Source organism: Battus philenor, unplaced genomic scaffold (genome assembly GCF_028537555.1).
Source record: "Battus philenor isolate CCGP_79_NKW_IND1 unplaced genomic scaffold, ilBatPhil1.0.hap1 SCAF_20, whole genome shotgun sequence".
NCBI classification, from domain to species: Eukaryota; Metazoa; Arthropoda; class Insecta; order Lepidoptera; family Papilionidae; genus Battus; species Battus philenor.
In genome coordinates, this window is record NW_027181683.1 from 7,361,486 (window position 1) to 7,382,889 (window position 21,404).

The 21,404-nt window shown below is 29.5% G+C and overlaps 2 protein-coding genes across 3 annotated transcripts; one reads left to right on the forward strand and one right to left on the reverse strand.

The window, feature by feature from the left end:
- Positions 1–8,519: 8,519 nt before the first annotated feature.
- LOC137922837 (protein KTI12 homolog) lies at positions 8,520–11,788 on the forward strand. Of its 2 annotated transcripts, XM_068765926.1 has the most exons (5): positions 8,520–8,842; positions 8,915–9,149; positions 9,504–9,642; positions 10,906–11,150; positions 11,416–11,788. In XM_068765926.1, exons 1-5 carry the CDS (start codon positions 8,575–8,577, stop codon positions 11,417–11,419), a joined length of 891 nt encoding a protein of 296 aa, XP_068622027.1. In that variant the 5' UTR covers positions 8,520–8,574; the 3' UTR covers positions 11,420–11,788. The 2 variants fall into 2 exon arrangements, with proteins under 2 accessions (XP_068622027.1, XP_068622026.1); XM_068765925.1 differs by lacking the exon at positions 11,416–11,788 and having other exon boundaries at positions 10,906–11,237.
- A 146-nt stretch (positions 11,789–11,934) lies between these two features.
- LOC137922677 (carnosine N-methyltransferase) lies at positions 11,935–21,289 on the reverse strand. Its single transcript, XM_068765702.1, has 8 exons — positions 21,078–21,289; positions 19,765–20,062; positions 18,681–18,802; positions 18,187–18,337; positions 17,212–17,364; positions 16,155–16,306; positions 15,438–15,519; positions 11,935–14,762 (listed from the first exon to the last, which is right to left on the reverse strand). Exons 1-8 carry the CDS (start codon positions 21,164–21,166, stop codon positions 14,655–14,657), a joined length of 1,155 nt encoding a protein of 384 aa, XP_068621803.1. The 5' UTR covers positions 21,167–21,289; the 3' UTR covers positions 11,935–14,654.
- Positions 21,290–21,404: the final 115 nt, after the last annotated feature.

A 21,404-nucleotide genomic window follows, 5' to 3' on the forward strand; every position in this document is an offset into this window, starting at 1 on the left:
CGTTAATCATAAAATACTTGAATCTCAGAATTTCAACCACGCATTTTAATTAAAATTAGTACATGTTATGAGATTGTATTATATCCTATGATCTAAATATATTTTTATCTACCTTTAATAGTGCAAGGTTTAATTATTCCTACTTCTTTATCGATACTAATTTAAGTCTTTTAAATTTTAATATCAAATGCTTATAATTTTAAGTTTACTGGTAAGACGATTTTTGTAGATTTTAATTTTAATAAGACCACTAACATTTAATTCAATTGAATAATAAATACATTAACGGTTTTCTTGAGGAATAATTTTTAATGAATGCGTAAATATACTAATAATACTTAAAAAATTGTAATAAACTAATAATTATTTACTATTGATTATCGGACTTATAAACGACCATAAATTTTGAAATTTGTTGCTATTAAAATGTTTAAAACTATAAAAATTAATAATGATTTGTATTTAGTAACTTTATTATAATTTCAACACTTACCTAAAAAGATTATTACAAAACACTTAAACATTTTGATTCTATTTATTATTAGTATTATATATTAAATTTTAAAAAAATGCTCACGCGCTACCCGTCAGGCAGCGCAATCGACACAGGCGCAAGTTAACTTTAGTAACTAGTTATTACCATTACAGTTTGGAGTCCTCGAATAGTGAACAGGTAAAGAAAAAGGTACGCTGATGTTGCTATGAACTTAATTAATTCCAATAAATCTTGAGATTTAATAGAAACACTAACCTCAGAACTTTACAAATTAATGACACTAGTTAATCGCATTTTGCCGATGATCTTTTTTTATTCTACATTATATTTTTATTTACATTCTATATTTATTCTCTGTGAGTAGTAAACCTTTTCTTTGTAAACTGAAATGTGATATTAATTGGGATTATAAAAAAAATAATATGGTCTCCTTACTGTACCCGCAAATACTGTTACTAGTGGCCAGTCTTCCGATGATCGTTACATTTTAATGAATGTTGTGATCAGGAATCTGAAATTGGTTTTCAAATTTCTCTCTTTGTCACCAAGCGTAAGATGCGCAAGGCAAGCTTTTATGCACATTCATCGTGTTCTACTGTTCTCAAAGCATACGACAAAGAAGTGAAATAGATTATCATTACCCTTATTTCTGTCAAAATCAGTATTAAAAGAATACAGAGTTTTTCTTCGGCTGCATCGCCACGTAATAAGTACAGAGTACAAGAGCGTGCGAATATTACCTGGAGATAAGGTCGACATCAGGGGCTTCTAGTTGCCCACTGTTTTTAAACTCAATAGTTATCTATGTTAATACCATAAAAATATCAAAAATGGTTAAAAATATAAGAGAAAAATATTTTTTTTCTAGGTAGTTTTTTCAATAAAACTTCGAATATATAAACACCAAGTGAAACAATTCGAGACGTTTTCAAAATTTTGGGACATTTTTTATATTTCGTATTGTAAAGAATCGCCTCTAAAATTATTTGAACAATAACGTATACTAATTACATTATAATTGTTATAAAACTTTTTTTAAAACTTTTTTATTTTACTCTTTCGAAAAAGAAATTCATGAGTTCGTCTGAAGACTGACGAATATTTAATAAGAATTTTATTACTGTCCATCAAAATAAATCAATGTTTATTTAAAGTCTATAAAAATGAAATAACAACATGATTTGTATTTATAACAGTTTCATTTTAAATTTGTTAGACACAATCAATTAGACAAATCAATTTTTCTTATAGCAAAGTATTTAATTGTAATTATTAAATGATTAATACAGGAATTAAGTTTTTTAAAAAATTTTAAATTTGAATAAATGCAAGTATTCAAATTTCAACTATCGAAGTTGCTCATAATTCTCGTGATAAACTGCGGCTTATATTATTCAGAAAAGTCTACAACAGAAAACATCTTTATTCTACTTTTTGAAAATTCAATGAGTCTTAATTTATTTATAATTCTAATGTCAGGATAAAGTGAAATCTTGAAGGTTTCGGGAACTAACTAAAAGGTGAAGGATTATTTGTCACGATGCTACAAAACTATATCACGAATCGTGTAAAAATATGTTACAAAAAATCATTATGCGTTAATATTAAGGTTATCTTTTCAATAAATATTTGCCGATAAAATTTTGTGAAGTAATACTGATATTAAACAATTCTTCCAATAAAATACGACAATTTTAAATTAAGTGACATGAAGGTGAATAAAATTCTAAGCTCTTATACACGCTACAATAATAATAGAATCGTTGAGATAATGGACATTATATGTTTTACAAAATAAGTGTTTATTAAAAGTCAGTGCAAGAAATTTGTCTACATAAATAAAATAAATACGTCGTCAAATGACCTCAAAAATCTCTTTCGTTACAAAACTTGACAGCTGAAGTGTAAAATTAAAAAACTTAGATTTAGAACATTGGAATTTGACCTCGATCAATCACGGGTAGCATGGTACATGTTTTCTTGGTTTAATTCTCTATTACTTTTACCTAGACAAATACGTGTTTTTTTTTTATTTGAAACAAGCATCTAGTACATTTATAAACATAATTAACAGCAGACCCCATTTTTGTTTAAATTTTACGCCTTCTTAAACAAAAAGTAAATGAATCATAGCTACTTTATTTAAAATCCTTTACGGTAACAAAACGTATCAAGTTACGACCTTATTGTAAGAGTTTAGTTATAACAATGCAGCGTTATCCAAAATTTTGTTTTACAAAATCTGGTTACCATACACAATACAATTTAAAACTGAATAATCTATATGTGAGAGCAAAAAGAAAAAGCAACCGACTGTGCCGTCGTGATCGAATCACCTTTTCAGGATTTTTCGTATCGAAACATTAAAGACGTATTAAGTGCATAATAAGTACATTCCATGTAAAGTGCACCTAAACTGTCAATTCTCGATTATTCTAGATAACAAAGAGGCGTAGCCAGAGTCTCTTTCGTTACTTCTCTCCGTGCTAACGATTTCAGAAGAACAATATAAAGCTTTAATTGTTTTACCTACTTAAATTCAAATGATAGATTTTTCCTTTAGATACTATAAAATCTATGTATTTTTCAAATACAAATTTATCATCGTAGCTTACGCCAAATCTCCAGTGACATTAATTACCTTTATTAAATTACTAATTACTTGGTCATTAATTAAATAGTTACCTTTTAGTGGTAATGACATAACACAACAGTTTGCAATGTTTAAATCAAGTTTATTGACTTCAAAATAGTCAACTGAACGGTTAATATCAGACGACAACATCTGCATTGGTTACTATTTCCTTGGCAATTTTCACGTTATCTGCAAAAAGAAATATTTTAGAGTTTCAATGCGCTTACAATGTGTCTGAATATCAATTATAAATATAATAAAGAGCAAGTATTAATAAAAGCCCTAACAAAGATTCTTGAGGTACTCTTGACGAAATTAGTTGACATCTGGATGTAATAAACTTTGACGAAAAACGCTTGTTACTTTATACTGATATACGAAGAGAACTATCTATACAAGTCACCGTGGGTACCACCTTAATACGGTTTCCTCAGAAGAACAACATAGTCAATTCGATCAAAGGTTTGCTTTTATCAATATAGACACAGTCGGCCTTATCCTCGTCTATGCATACACTTAAAAACGAATTAATTAAAAATACCAAGATTTAATATTGTTAACCTAACTTTTAGGAATCCATGCTATTCCTCAGAGAAATATGGCGATAAGGCAGAGAGCATATGATTGTAGCTAATTCGTTCGAAAAACTTCGCATATATGCTCAACTTTGATATTAGCCGATATTCTTCAACTACGTTTACGCTACAATAGGATATACATCAGTACTACTATTCGCATCGATAGCGGTCAGGAACTGAGAATAGAAGTAGTCGGAGAAGCAGTTGCATTATCTTAACCAGAATTAGCAGTTACACCGCCGTATCTCATTGTAGATGGAAGCATTATTTTTGGTTTATAAATAAGATTGATTGAGAGATTTTGAATCAGATGATAGCATTTTCAATTTTATTTAAGTAATCATAATAGGAAAGAACCTAGAGTTTTTTTTATTCTTTTTGATAAGAATTTAAAAGTTTCCCAATCCGATAAATTACCATATATTCTGTTTTTGCTTTTAAGCAAGTTTAGCTGTTTCCTTTACTATTTATTTCATATTGTACGCGTACCAGGCAGGTGACTTATTATTACCTACTATTTTAGACGGGCTATGTTCAGAAATGACACTATTTAATTTAGTTACACATTTAGGCACAGACTCGACTAAACCGTAGTTTCCAATGGACTATCAAGATAAATTGTCGATAAATAAACAAAATACACTATAATGCTCTCGAACTGAAATAGTAATACAATACTGTTTGGCTACATAAATGATGCGTTTTTTTAAATATAACCCTTGGCTATAATTAACCTACTTATATATTAAAAATTTGATTAACTGAGTTCGGATATCATATTAAGCTCGTCCCTTAAGACCTGTGATAATAGGTCTCTTGCTCAATGACCCCAAGGAACAGTATCATTTACGCTTCACAGCTTTGTGGTACAAAACAAGCGTAATCGATAAGTACCCACACACCTTTCAAGATATTAATTTCCATAAAGAGGTTGACAGTTTTCCTTCGACTAGCAAAACAATGATATTTGATTTACATTGCATGAATGCAAATTACGAAAACAAAAGTCGTACTGTAACAAAGTATTACATTATTCGTTTCGGACACAAAAAATGGGTTCGAAGGTAAACAAAATACAGTTCTTGAATATTCTACTTTAATATTTGTAATCATAACTCATATATACTAGTTTGACTTTGATAACTACAACCTTATGTACTCTTCTATATATATATATACAGTATATTCCTTTATCTAGATAAAAAATGTAATTTACTGAAACTCGGGATTGAACCAGACAACTTTAGATCATCAATTTTACCCTCTCCTAAATGACCTATTTCGGCTTGCTTGATGTAATTCAATTAAAATATTAGTAACTATGAATATTAAAAATTAAACTTTTATTAAAAAAAAGTAATGAACATGGCAACTAAACAACATGCAAGCCTAAAACACAAAAGCTGTGTGACTTGCTTCAATGTCAACTTACTATTGTTATGTATACAATAATGATTGATTATACTCTCCTTTAATATTTAATGATACATGTGTTAGTTGTTTAAAAGATCTATATCAAGTAACGCTAATTAATACACGTCAAGTTTTCGACGTTTTTATATAGCTATGTATATTGATATTTATATATTAAATATCAATATACATAGCTTGTCAAAAAGAAAATTTATAAAAGTTAGCATGAATTACGTCTAAACTGAGAAAAAAATTGTTATTTAAAATAAATACATAACCTAAATACTGAAAAAAGAAATGCCATCGATTTTCAACCTCTGTATAAAATTATATATTTAAAAGAAATATTTTATTTTCTTTTTAATTTGTATTTTTTATTTTTTTCAAAGATACAGCTATTACCCCATCATTTAAATAAGAAACACTGGCTACAGCACTTGGACTGGTACTTTCGTTAATTTTAGTATAAATTTCCCGTTTAACTTACGAGTGTGTATTGATGTATATTTATAGTAATACAAAAAGTATTACTATAAATATAATATAAAGTATAATAAAGACACTTATTTGTGCTATCAAAACTTATTTTTTCATAACCATAATCAAATAAATTATTTAGAGTCATTATAGGGTCAAATAGGGCTGAATTAATAACAAATGAATAAAACACGTATACTTCAAAAAAAGGAGAATACAAAAGATACTACCTTCTGAACATAGGTTAAGAATATTTACTACTTCCTCTTAATGTTCTATGGCAACTACATCCAGATATGTCATTGTGTTCAAATAACATGTATTGTATAGAAAAAAACAACATAACCTTTAACGAAGTGGACATATGTTCTTTTAAATTACTGTTAATTATTAAGAACCGTAAGCCAAACTTTTAAGTTTACAATATATTGGATGATGAAATTAAAATCTAAACAAACAGCAAAATAATGTTTACTTTATTCAAAATTATGTTAATTGTAATATAAACTATAGTTAATAAAAATTTAGAAATCGCCATAATAAGCGAAATGTATACAAATGTATAATTAATGTATTTAAAATGTAATTAATTTTAATCAATTAACAACATAGGCTTTAGCTCAAAATAAAGACGATGTGCAATTTTTTGTCACGTTATATCGTAAGAAATAAAAACGAAATCGAGAGCAAGTGATCGATCAAAAGGCAATGCAACCTCCACTGGACAAGTCAATGTCGTAGCTATGCGGTATCAAATGTCACTATCAACCCGTGCCGCCTGCGCTTGTGATCTAAGAAATAATAGAATCGTGGTAAATCGATAATCAAATTACAGACTTACTAGACCATTGCAAATAGTCGAAGGTTAATAAATTGAATATAAAATGTAGTTATAAAACAAAAATATCTTCTATTTAATTAAAATGAACTAAATATTTAAAATTGTAACATTACTCACTTATTATAAAATTAAGTATTAAATAAATTCCAGTTTATTACTTTGTAATAATGATTAAAACAATAAATCCAGAACAGTTAGTAAAATATTACAAGCAATGAGTAATAAAATGACTAACCAGATAAATCTATAGCATGAAACCAGTTTATTTAGTTGCCAGTGACCCGCGTAGGTGCACAAAAAATTACATTCCAAGTGTGATGAAACCAGAACACATATCAAGTACGACCTTTAGGTCATGGACTTATACAAAAAATATTTGCTAACAGAAACTAATAGCCAGTCAAATACGACATAGTAAACGGTTTAATAACGGTTTCCTATGTTATTAATGCACTTGTTACGCTAATAATAACCAAAGTAAAATAAGTACAGGCAATTGAATCAAAAGACGTCTATTGGAATAGAACAAGATCTTTCGGTTAATAAATATATTCTTAACAAACCTTTCTTTGCCCAATTCCGGTCTTTGGTTTGCCACCTACCATAATTCGACTGTGTATTGCTGTGTACTATCAAATCCTTACATATCAACAACCGCCTCATCTACGAAGTAGCCCATTTAGTCGCGAAGAAAAAACGACAACATTTACTCCCCCCAAATATGTTTTTTTACGACAGGGTATAGAGGGCACTCAGCTTGAAACCTCTTTCAAAAAAACTCTCGGCTTAAAACGAAGGTCGCGGGTTCTCTGGTAAGTCTCGACTCCCTTTGACGGACGCTCCATAGAACGGCTCTATGGCTTGGGCTGTCACACGTCGATAATACCCGTTTAACATTCCAATTCAAGGGCGCCCGAAAAGCGACTTGGTCGGTTGTTATCACGTGGCTATTCCTTTAAAGAGCGTTAGTGCTGAAAGAAGTTGCATAAGAAACTCCAAAAACGCTTCTATTTAGACTAATATCAAAATGCTTGTTTGGAACGATTTGAATGATGTTTGTATTACGGTTGTCATATTGTTCTAAGACTTGAGTACAAGTCTCCATCTCAAGATAGCGCGGAGTCAGGTTGTACCAGGTTTGATTGTAATGTAGAAGCAGTCGCTCCTATCAACAATTTGTATATTGAGTGGCAGAGTCAAAACAATAATCGATGCTCGTTTTAAGAACTGGACGATCTTTGGCAGTTTCAAGTTTCAGCAATAAATTCGCTAGTAAAGTTTAGTTTGTCACCCAAGATTACACCTTGTTAACGAACTTATTTGGTTCATGACACTATATACGCAAAATGGAATTCGAAAAGTGCGGTCGTGCTTCGAGAAGAGAATTGCTGCACTTATGCTGGGATTATTTCCATTCTCCTTTTCCAGAACTATTGTCGTAAAACGTTGGCTACGGTGTAGAGGTGATTGGTGATGGTGTCGATAGTGCCGCCCGAAGTGTAAATGCAGGTGTGATCTGTGTGCGATGCGGTGTCGTCTAAAAATAAAATTCAAAAGTGCGCTATCTAAAGCTACTCGACATCTGTTTTAACCGCCCAGAAATAAAAAATGTAGAATTAGAATTTATCAACATTTTTTAAGTTCCATGTTCCACTTAGTCTTTCGAATATAAATGCGTTCCATACGTTTAAAAAAAGTAATATTTTTTCTAAGCTAATTTGTATCTTAACAAATACGTATTAATTTTAAACAGCATGTTTAAAACTTTGTTTCTAAAAATTCCAAACTTGCTTTTTGAGAAAAAAACGTCAGGTAATGTAGGGCATATAAATAAATAAACAAGCGCTTAAGATACAACACTAAAAAAATCATTTGTTCTATTTTCTTTAATCAAAAGCTGACAAAATTACGGTCATTTAAGAACATACGTAATAAAATTGTGTATCATATAAAATAATGGGGAAATATATAATATGTAAATAAGTATTCGTCTCTAATTGTAATTGTATGATTTTCATACTACTTTATTTCTTCACTTTAAACACGCTTTATGCGCTAATTGAAACGTGCCTGTCATTATATTATTAAATATCAAAACAGGTTGAGGTTATTTTGTTAAAAAAATTACGGTACAATGCCATTGATAATAATATGTGGTACTCCTGTAAGTGGAAAAACTACTAGAACAAATGAACTAAAACATTTTTTCGAAAAAAAACATGGAAAGTGTGTTGAAGTAATATCTGAAGAAGAAGCTATTAAAAAATTAGGTTACGAAAAGAATTCCACATATTTAGACTCACAGAAAGAGAAACGAGTCAGAGGATATTTAAAGTCAGAGGTCATAAGATTAATAGGCAAAGATAATGTGGTAATCTTGGATGGTAGTAATTACATCAAAGGTAATATTGTTTTCAGTAGAGTTATAAAAAATTATTATTAAAATATTAATGTACTTGTTATTTATGGCTTAGGTTACCGTTATGAACTCTATTGTGCATCAAAAGCATGTAAATCAACTCAATGCACTGTATACACCATCAGAAACCATGATGAAGCATGGGAAGATAATAAGAAATGGTTGAATGAAATCTCAGTGAACAAAAATGATTTTAACACAAATGCTTCATCAGAAGATAAAATCATTTCACAAGTACAAGAAATTATACCATACACAGAAGAGGTTTTTAATGCCCTAACAAAATTAAGGTAAGCTTTATTTTGTTGGTTGCTGTAAAATGTGTTATGCCTCTTTATTGTCCAATAAAAATTTACAATGAATCCTTCTGAAAAACTGCATTTCAAACATCTATTCTGTATCTAACAAAAATGTTATTTATAAAGCCTATTATGTACTACCACGAAATTATGAAATGGCACAGAAAAAATGTTAAAAAGTAATAGAATTAAGCACATATTTTTTTGAATTTTTATTTTTGAACTGTAAAACTGTGTTCAGATAATCAAACTTATAATATTTACAAGATCTAATAAAATATACAACATATACAGGAAATTATAAAGTAAATTGTTATTACAAAATATACTATAATTTCTTCCTAGATTTGAAGAACCAAATTCTAACCATAGATGGGATAGTCCACTTTTTACAGTCCAACTCTCGGACAAACTAGATCTGGAAGCAATTTATAGTGCTTTATTTGAGAAGAAACCACCACCTCCTAATATGAGCACTCAAAATGTAAGCACTTTTTATTTTTATTTTTTATATTCCTAAAACAACACATACTGAGGATCTTGTCTATTGTTTATTTAAAAATTACAATTTGAAGCAATGATACTACAATGCCATTATATATAATATGCCAATATGACATTAGAGACAAAATTTCATTTTAAGTTATTAAATCCCCAATGCAAAATTAGTGCAGTGCCACTTGGTTGTGGAAATTAGCATGCAGAGACAAGACAGCTTAATCAATTTCTAATGATGAATAATGACCCCAATGGTGTGAATATTGCTGTTTGTACAATGTCAGTCACTGGTGTCAGAGCTGGGTTTGTATTGTCATTAAGTATACATCAGAGATCTTAGAACTTCATTCTAAAGCAATTGTCAAATGCTTTGTGGTTTCTAACAATATCAGAACTTGCAAACAGCATACACACTTCAAGATTAACACAGAGCAACAGAAAATTAATGCCTGTAGCAAGAAACATGAAGCAAGTACTCATACATGACTAACCATGCAACTAATAATTCCCAGACAGACAAAGCTTTGACTGAAGTAAAAAGAAATTGTTGGCATTGAAAGCACCAATTAAAAGTAGAGATTCCCAGTGATGAATCCATTCTTATTTTCCATTAACTTCCAACACATCTGCACGTAGTCTGTCAACTGATCTCATGATGTAGAGAATAAAAAGTACATGTGTATATAGTACAAGAATATGAGTACATATTAAGTTCATGCAGTTAATTTATTTCTATTTTTTTATAAATAATCTAACAAGAAAACAATAAAAGATTTGGACATACAAATCTTAATTTTTTTTTTATGAAACATAAAAATTAACTGCAATTTTCCAACCATTTAATGCCAACATAATACTGTTTGATAGCTTATAGTGCTATTATATTCTTAGGATTTGTACATGGGAACAGCTACATTAGTACAAACACCTCATCACCACCATGTCAGCTGATAGACACCTAGTGCAAGACAGGCCTCCCCCAAAGATCGCCTAATAAATGACTTCCTGTTCCCTCTGTCATCCGTCCACCAGTAGCAATGTCATGTTTACCTATATGTGTAGCTTAACACCACAAACTTGAAATAAAAAAGGCATGTGTTTTGTTTTAGTTGTCAACAACTCTTTAAAGGCTAACACCAGTGATGACACAGTATAAAAATGTACAGCTATTAAAAATAAGTCTTCTGATATATATTTATTGTAACATATAAAGGGATATAATATATTTTAAAATCATTTCTACTTTTAGGCACCACTAAGCTCTACCAATTTCTTATATGAATTGGATAAAGTCACACAATCAATATCAAATCAAATCCTGGACGCCAAAAAATTGAATATGGACGAAATAAAATTCCCTGATTATCCTGGCTGCACCTTGGAAACTGGATTTGTTCAAAATGTTAACCCCCAAAATCTTCTCAGATTAAGAAGACAGTTTTTGATCTATGCCAAAATGAATCATTCTAACGAGGATGCAAATAAAATTGGAAGGTATTTTATACAGTATTTGAATAAAACGCTTATGGATTAATGTTTTTTTGTCGTAGTTATTCCCCAAAGCCATTAACAGTTTAAACCAAATCTCTCCCAATGGAGCGGAACAGCCATGCTGTAGCTTTCCATGGAGGTAACATGTCCAAGGTCAAATTAAGGAGAGAAAACGAAGACTTTTATTACTGCTTAGGTCGCAATTGCAGATTCCGCGGCTTTAAGGTGCCAAGTCGAGGAGGCTGGCTAATCTAAGATTTCTTTTAAGGTAGCAAAGTTCAAAATTTCCTTGGTGGAGCCTCAACAGCCGCTGCATACTACTTATTATTTTACCGAAATGGGAGACCGTCGTGCTTTAGATTGTTTTAGCGGTCTCTTTTCCACGGAGGGACTGGGCTCAAGGGCCCCACATTGAGACATCAACTTGGCGATGAAACCCTCATAGCATTCCGACACAAGGGAAGTCAAAAACTGTTGAACCTCTATGTAGTCGGTTGTTATTGCCGGGCTAATAACATTACTACCACTTCGGAAAGCATTAGCGCTTAGAGAAATGTGGCGTAAGAAACTTTAGCAACATTTCGATGTCTATTTTATTCTCCTAAGTTACCTATTTATCTTAACATTAAAGAACATTTTGTCGTAAAATGCACTATAACAATATTTTTCTGTTTAAAAATTGTTATACAGATTTAATGTGTAAGGGGCTTGGTAAAAATAAAGAAAAAGAGAAGTACAAGTAAATCAATTTAATCTCAATGTTTCTTTTAATTAAAAGATAGGTATTTGAAAATAATATGCAGTACTTGCCATTTACCTGATAAATTGTTACTACAACTTGCTCCACTTCATTTTTATGATTGTCATTATTTTAAAAATGATTGTTTATGTTAAGTCAAAGGTCAGTTTCATATATATATCAAATATATAATTATGTGTGGAGAATTCAACAATGTATATTACTAACTTAACCATTTAAAAGTACACTATAAAACCTGAAAAAGACTACAGAATGGCTCTTTCTTTGTTGAACAAATATTTTTCCATTTTTAATTTTATTTGCAGCTTTTTTTATCCATTTTAGAATTATCAATTGATATTTGTCTAAAATTGTTGTGAACTTAAAGCTTAAAATTACAAAAATATTTAAAATAAACAAATTAAAGGAAGCAGTTGTGCTTTTCATATTTGATAGTATACTTAGGGCCAGTCAATCTAGTCTAAATCTAACATGCATAAATTTTGATATTGCGAGAGGACTACCTCCACAGAATGCTTATAAACTCAATTGCCAATAACAAATTATAAGACCTTACTTCTCAGAAATAAATGTGACTTCAAATCATCTTAGAAATACTTATGTCACTTGCCTTCTAGTTTTATAAACTGTGAAATCATTAACATATTCAAAATACTTTTGCATTTAAAATCTGATAACAGTTGTTTTTTACTGACATGTTTCATTATGCTTATATTTATCAATCAAAGAGTTACAATAGGATTAAATGCTTTTACTCTTTTACTTTTCAGAAAAAAATATATACAGGATTACCAAGATGAATTAACTATAACCAATATAAAATCCTTTATTAATTTGGAAAAATTAACAAACTATGGTTTACAACGAATCACAAAATTATTAATGCATGACTTAGTTCTTTTTTTAAATAGCACCATAACAATTTACCACTTTCTTTTAATTGCGGTAATAGAAATGATGAAACAAATTTCGGTAAATTTTACTTAATGTAATATTATTTAAAGTTAATTACAATCTCAGATATTGTCTTGTTAAATATAGAAAATATATCTCTAAAATATTTAAATGAAATTACTTTATTAAACCATAAAAAGTTTTTGGCACTAAATGTGTAAACGTCACAAATAATATTCATGTTCTTAGATTTCGAACAACCCTTTATGTATTACATGGCCTTTTATTGGTATATGTATATTTATAAATATAAACGCTTCTAGATTTGCCCTTGGTAATACTCATGTTATTTAACTAATATTATTAATCAAATTTTAGCTCCGAGGCCGACGTTGCTGTAATAGCCCCACAGCGTCGACATTAAACCGAAAAACTTTTGCGATTTTGTTAATTCAAGATAAGTAGCTATTTTACTAAAATTGGGCAGTTCAAGTACATAGCTTTTTATTTGTCCCATCAGAAAAAAATTAAGATTTACAGCAATGATTTCGCTTTGAAAGTCTTTAGGTCGAGCTCAATTAAAACTGTATATACTATATTAAAGATTACGCCGTTACTACGTGAATTACGAAAAATAAATTCTTGGATAACAGAAATCTTTACATATTTCACGTAAATTGCGTCTAACGATACATAGAGCCTCTAATTTCGCAATATACCCGTTTATTGAATATTTTAACACAAAATTCTTTTTTTATTGTTTGTACCAGTATTATCTAATATACAAGAGAATTATTTCAAAGTTAAGGACTAAATATTAAAAGGCTCCGAGACTTTATCATATCATAAATTAATAATTGAAACCGTAAATTGCAAGGATAATTTTCATCACATATTCTACTTTAGGCAACCAATATAAATTAATGCCAAGTTTTAATTTAATACTTATTTTTTTAAATTAGTTAATTAAATATCAAAGTTATTTTAGTAAATCACAAATTAAAATTTAAGTAAAGGTTTTTTTTAGTCATTATGCTTATAAGATCTTTTTCTGGGTATAATCTGCCTGAGATGGTAATTGATTCTTATTTAAAACAATTTGTGTATGTGCCCACTGTAAGAAGAGGTAATTGAAATGAAATAGATTAATTTTAGTAACCATCTTAATAATGCACGTAGTTGAATAGCGTGAGGTTCATAGAACAATAACAAAAATTGTTACGAAAAAAAAATATTCCACTTGGGAATATTTAATTCACTGCACTTTATTAATAAAATAATTTATCAATCGCACTCTTATTATGAAATGAAATAGATAAGTTGCCGTTAAGACATATAAGATGCTTTTTATTTAGAAGCATATTTAGAGGTTTTGGACACTAAAACAATGGTAATGAAAAATGTTTCTCGTGAAAGGTTGTTATAGAATAGTTGTTATCTATATATATAAACCAATCACTATGGAATACATACCCACGGATATTTCTTAACACAATAAACTAACACATTTAATATCTTCATGTATTGTGCAATTAGAGAGGTATGAACTGTTAGGTTGTGCCAATTGACTAAACTAATCATTATGTGTCATTTATACTTGTAATTACAAAATATCAATGTTTACATACCATGAAATACTCTTCCAATACTACAACAATACTGCTTTTATCTCGCCTGATGGTGTACTTCTTTACAAATATTACAAAAATTTATTTATAAGTAAACTTAATCTCGACAAAAAGGTCTTATTACAACAGTCACAAAGGGCATATTTTTCTGTAACACTACACTTTGATTAACTGAAATACTGTATTTATCCTTATTTGAACATATATAATTATTAGGCTAAATGTCTATGCACAGTAAGGTTTTCTGCAGACGAAGAACACGGAGTCGTATTCATGCTGCATCATTGAATTAGGGTTCTGCGCGTACTTTGTTTTCACTCCAGTGCGTTCGTGCTGCAATATACAAATACATTATTAATATCTTAATTATGTTAGTTCGTTATATATGTTAATAATAATCAGTAGTACAAATTACCACAGTAATCGTACACATTAGTTATATTGTATAATATAATGTAATAAATCATTATTAATTGTCCCCAATCCCCTTCGCATTCCCCGCACTGCCTTTTGTGGGCAAGATTTCGTTCCATACGTTTAAGCTGACGTCTACTACGGCAGAAGAAATATTTCTAGGCACCTAGCCTGTATGTGTGTGGGCTTATATATATATAGCGAATAATGGTAGTTCAGAGTAAAGGAGTGAGACTTGCGATTGTAGATCGCGGGTGCAGTTTCCAGGATACAATCTTATATAATTCACACTGTTCCTTAATTACATAGGACTGCCCACAAACAAGTTCCAAGAGGATTGTCAACAGCGTCCTTTGTGTACCGTAATACTACATTGCGATCGCCAACCCGCTAAACAAACGTAGCGATTATGGTATGTTTCCCATTGACATATTTGGGGAAGGCCTATTGCCTTGCAGTGGGCGTCTACAGGCTGAAACGACGATATGTATTTATAAATACGTATAAAAACATATATAAATATTAAGACAGTATACATATATATAAATAATAACATGTGTAAAAATATGTAATAATACTAAAATATAATCTTACCAATATATCAAATCCAACATCCCTAATAATATCTAAAAGAATGTCATAAGGTGGCTCTATACTATTTTCTGTAGGCATATCACTGAAAAAAAAATTTATAGCAATTTAAATTTATTTATTTATTTAACATAGCAACAATCACCAACAATAAATTAATAAAACCAAATGTAACTATTCACTGTTATTAATATGATATCATATTAATAAAAAAATAAAATAAATAAATAAAAAAAAATAAAGTTTTAAATATTTTCTACTTTCGTTTGTTACAAATATGGATCAGATTGGAATGGATATGAGCCTAGTGCTAATTATTTTAATAAGAAATAATGGAAAACCATCTTCAATTCTCCGATATCTGCCAGCCTTAGAAAGAATCCCACATATATATATATTAATAACAAAAGGAACTATTTTAAGGGACCGCCTGCACATAAGCGTATGAAATTTATCGTATCACTAGCCCATTTGTATCTCTTAATTTTTTGATACAAAAGTGCTTTCCATAATTAGCCAACACATCACTTCTAAATAAATCTGCATCAAAACATTCAATCTATGGTTATGAAGTAATGCCTTTACATTTCTAATTTTTTACATTTGGTATGCTAAGCATATTACTAAGGCAGTTGACATAATGGCTTTTATCGCTTAATAAAAATCTTTCATGGATATGTCTGAGTTAAAAACTTTGCTTGTTAGTTTGATCTTACTTACCTATAGTGATAAAGTAGAGGTCCCAAATTGATCCAGTAACCGCCAGGCATTAAAATTGCATATATTCTCTCAATGAACTCAATAACATTTGGTGCGCAATCTATGAAAAAGCATGTCGCTACACAATGCCATTCATCTGCTTCTGTGTAAACCTACGGAAAATAATGAGACATTTCTATAAGTAAGCATTGATAACTTATAATTCAATGTCATTATCGTCATGGGACTGACCCATCCCAACACTTCCAATAAAACTGCTTAGAAGTATCCTGCAGTAGATTTTTAACGAAACATCAAAAGTTAAGGCGATTTGGTATAAGGCATTACAACCAGCCTCTTTGTATACCGTGGTAAATATAAAGTAAAAGGCTATAAACATTAAGTAAAACTTATTTTAAGGCTAAGATCTGGACACATTACTACAAACAATTTTTCTTATTTGATATGCAAAAATCTGAATCTCCTAATGTAGTATTATTTATTTATTTAAAAACTTCTTACACAATGTATGTATAACTCAATGCCGATGGCATTTTACACCAGTTAACCGTTTGAGCGGTGCAGAGATAAATTAATAAAGGAATTAATTAAATATTATAAAATAATGAAAACAAAACAGCCTTTCAGTCAGCTTGACAAGCAACAACTTTCGTCCCTTCGCTTTAAATACGCTAAAATTCCTGATCATCCTAATATCAAGAGGGACCGCGTTTCGGATAAGAATAGATTGTGTTGCAAAGGAGTGAATAAAATCTATGGTTTGTGTAGTGTGGAAACAAAGTAGAGAGAATTACTGTTGAGTCAACTGAAATTTAGTTAGTATTGCGTCGCGTGTTATATTTTATCGGAACCGCGTTTTGCCTTCATAATGATTTTTGTGGCGAATTTTTACGTTAGTCACAATGGGGTGGACACATTTAAATATGAATAGAATTAAAAAATATAATAAAATTGTGTGAATTAGTGTTGTCCTTTATTACATACAATACTAACCATAGCTGCTAATACTTTGTATATATTGTATATAATAATTGGCATATCGGAAACAAGTGTTTACCTTGAGAAAGTCTCCTGCAGTCATAGAAAAGTTATAATTTGGTTTATCAACAGAGGGCTTGACATCTGGAAAGGTAGCTGGACGGAGCTGATGTTCACATGTAATATTGTTTACATATTGATGTAACCATGGATGAACAGTGTGCATGTTCACCTGTAAAACATTGTTCATACCTTTTAAGGTTCAACAACTAGACATAAAAAATTAAAAGGTTCAAAGAACAAATGAACAAAAAACAATGGAACAAAAAACAAAAAGTTAAGATCTAACCTAAAACATCAAAAATGTAGTTTGAAATTTAACCAGTTTGAGTTATGAGATGAGAATATAAGCCAATTTGATGTGGTTACTTTTCATAAATAGAGCCCAATCGTTAAAAATTGGAAGACTAAGATTTTTATATATAAATTATAGGAGATATTTATGAATGCAACATACTCAAGCTTTAACACATTTTTTACACAAAAAAATACTTAATTCAGTTTTAATGCTTGATCCATATCTTATAGTTCATTTATAAGATTTAAATTGTATTGTACCATGCAGAAGTTTAGAAATACCCCTATTTTTAACACAATAATGGGCACAATAATTTCATTTATTACAACTTTTCCCAACCTACAAGATATTGTGTCCATATCCATTCTATCTCTTTAAAAGAAACAAAGACAATTTTCAATTATTTTAAGACATACAATGAATGTACAACAATGTAGAAGGAACAGAAACAAAACACAAATAAGTGCCCTTGTACTTTTAAAAACATTAAGTATATAAAAAATATTTGTTAATGATAAAGTTTTATTTATGTTTTAAGTGTATTATAGCAAAGTCCATAATAATAAAAATAACTAACTTATCTCATTTTATTAACTTTAGAAATTAATAAGATTAAATTTGTGTTCTATAAACTCATCATTAGCATATTCAGCTCCTCTAACTACAAACAACTCAGGTGTTATAAATTAAACTTACATCAGGGCATCTATTGAGTACAAAATTACTGGCAATTAACATAAATAATGAAAATTCATTTCCTTGGCATGTATAACCCCTATTTGCAACTTCCCAAGCAAGTCGTCCGAGCCCTGCTCCTGGGACTAATATCTTTATTCTTGATCGGTCACTGGAAAGACAATTAAAAATAAATAAAAGCTTAAAATTTAGGCATAAATTAACATTTTTAACATGGATAGTTGTACACAACATTGATATGGACAATGAGAACATACAAAGCCAGTTTGATTAATAAAGATGGTATTATGTTAAGCACAATTCACTTGTATTATACCCAGTATTTGATTTGACACATTAGAAATATCTTAATATCTCAAAGATATTATTTTTTTTATAACACAATCTGTTTAATGTTGTTCTAGAATAGTGTCACTTAATTGCGAAAACCTGCTTGCTGAGACTAGACTAGACACAACTCTAATAACTATGAATAAGAATACAACTAAGTATACCTAAATTCTTCAAGAGGGAATCGTGATTCCAATTCATCCAATATTGGCCTATAGCACTGTTCTCTCTCAGGTGCACCAACTTCACTCCAATCTCTTACTATATTTTTTAGCACTGACTGTACCTAAAAAGAAGCAAAAATATATAAGATACATGTTTTAGATTAAAAATTTATTCTATGAAAATATAATATAAATACATGTTATATAATGTAGCAAAAGTTAACTTTAACATTTGTATTTAACATATGTCACAGACAGTGTACAGTGCACATCAAAATTTAAACTTCATCAGATAAATTGACTTAAAAAGGTATTAAAGTATTTGGAAATGAGTGAAAGAAACTGAATACATAAGGTTCTATTTATCAAACATCACATAAAAATAATTTAAATTTGAACATACCACTTGACATGTTGATTGTAAAAGTGATTCCAAAAAAATAAGTAACTGAATTTGTTTTGTGCTTAGTTCAAGAATGCCTTTATAGCTTAATCAAACCTATTTCTACTTTCTATAAAATTAGGCTTTACTGGCGTTTTTTTCATGACATACAAAGCAGAGAATGATAATTAAATTAACAAAATTGACTTTAATGGAATAATTTAAATTAAAAAAGAGACTTATAAACTCCTTTTTTTCTTGAGAAAATGGCAAGCAATAAAGCCGTACATGTCTCATATATTCTAAGAAGCATTTATATAAAAGGACAAGCTGTCTCCCATCTGCATTGTATGGCCGACACTGCCTTTTATGAGTTTAATTTCATAAAATTCATTCTTAGTAATTATAACATGCCAAAAAATATTGAAGTAAAGTCACACCTAAAAGATCTTTAGTTAGAAATTGTCCCCTGATCCCTCCTTGTGGGTGGAATATTTTTTCTTGCCAATTTCTACTTGGAGAAAAAAAATATTCATAATTTCAAGCCTCTAAGCCTTATAGTTCCAGGAGAAATAGTCATGAAAAAGTGGAAAAAACATAGGTAAAACTCTTTATATAAACCTATACAGTACATGTAAATTATATATAATAAATATACATGCATAAAGATTATGAAATTTATTGTAATAAAAACAAATTTACCTTTTCAACATCATGTTGCATTTTGTGTTGTTTCAAAGACGTTATTTCACAATTATTATAATTACAACCAAAACTCTCTGTACCATTTGTACCAGACAAATCTGTTGTACTGTGATCTACATTTTCAAACATAGTGTCAACATCCCTGATTATTAGATGAACTACACTGTTATTAACATCAAGACACTTTTTAAATTTAGATAGATATGCAAAATATTTTTCTAAACGTCTTTGATGAGTATTTGGAAGCTTGGATATAATTTTTTCAGATTTAAGTATCCTTTCTAATCCACATAGCCTAAAACAAAAAAAAACTTTATGTAAATGCATATACTTCACATGATAAATATAACAAAAACAAACATAGTAAGTTTTCAAATAGAAGTCAAGAGAGAACCCTGCACTTGAAATTACCTTAACAGACTTCCACAGTAAAATGCAATTTGAAGAAATTATGGCTATAGTTGGAAATCTCTGAGGAGGCCTATGTCCAACAATAGATGTGTTGAGATGGAAATGACAATGAATAATGTAATATAATGAATATATAATCATCTCCTTTTTTAGCACAGGTTCATTTGTAATGAAATAAATTAGGATATATTTGATATTTTACAATACAGTGTAGGTTGCAGTTGCATAATGCACAAGTCTATTTAGTGACAAAGTCGTACTGTTATAAAGAATAACTTTAATTACAAGTAACAGAACATTTCTAGTCTTATACAATTAAGTAAATACCAATTTTTCAAGAGAATAAGAGTGTATTAGATGGAGGATTTAAAGATGCACAGAATTTAAAAAATACAGAGATAATTGTCATGTAACAGCAGAAATGATTGTATTGATAAATGTGAATATTTTATACTGACATTATTATAATTCTTTAATTAACAGCAAAGTTGATTGACCAATATAAATATAAAAAAATACAATACATCTTTAATGAACGTATTTTATCGCCGGTTGTTTACATTTCCTTGTATTTATATTAGATTATTCAGACTTTTGGTGTAAAATGTAAACAACAAATATTCTTTGGAAGAATAATTCATTGGTAGTTGTAAAATCAATCAAAACACTAATGACATTAGGGTCAAATTAATGCACGTGTACCGGATATAAACAAAGCTCATTGTTGTATCTAAATAGGTTAATTGCTTAGTCGGATTCTAAAATGACAAAGGATAGTTGCTATGCAAAAATTCCTATGTAATAACATAGGAAAAGTAATTACATAGGAAAAGTAACTGTAAAGCATTTATATTCAATAATAATTAAATATCTCTCGTTAAGTAATAATAAAGACTTACTTATAATATTTAAAAGCGGTGACAACGGCTTTAAAATGGGCACGCTCTTTTGCTTCGTCGATTTCGTCAGTGTTTGATGGAGAAAACATTTTTTAAGAAGATTATATGGAATATGTTATTACAAAGTTTACATAAAATATCTAAATAGACTTCGGGAAAAAAAAAAGTTTTAAAAAATCAATTATAATTGCCGGACTTGTATGACAGGTCGTTTTTGAAGGTTCATACTTGTCAATTGCAGCGAATGATTGTAACACACTAATATTTGGCTTGATTTTTATGGCATACAATATGCAAAAACGGGACATTAAATTTAAAACTTTTGTT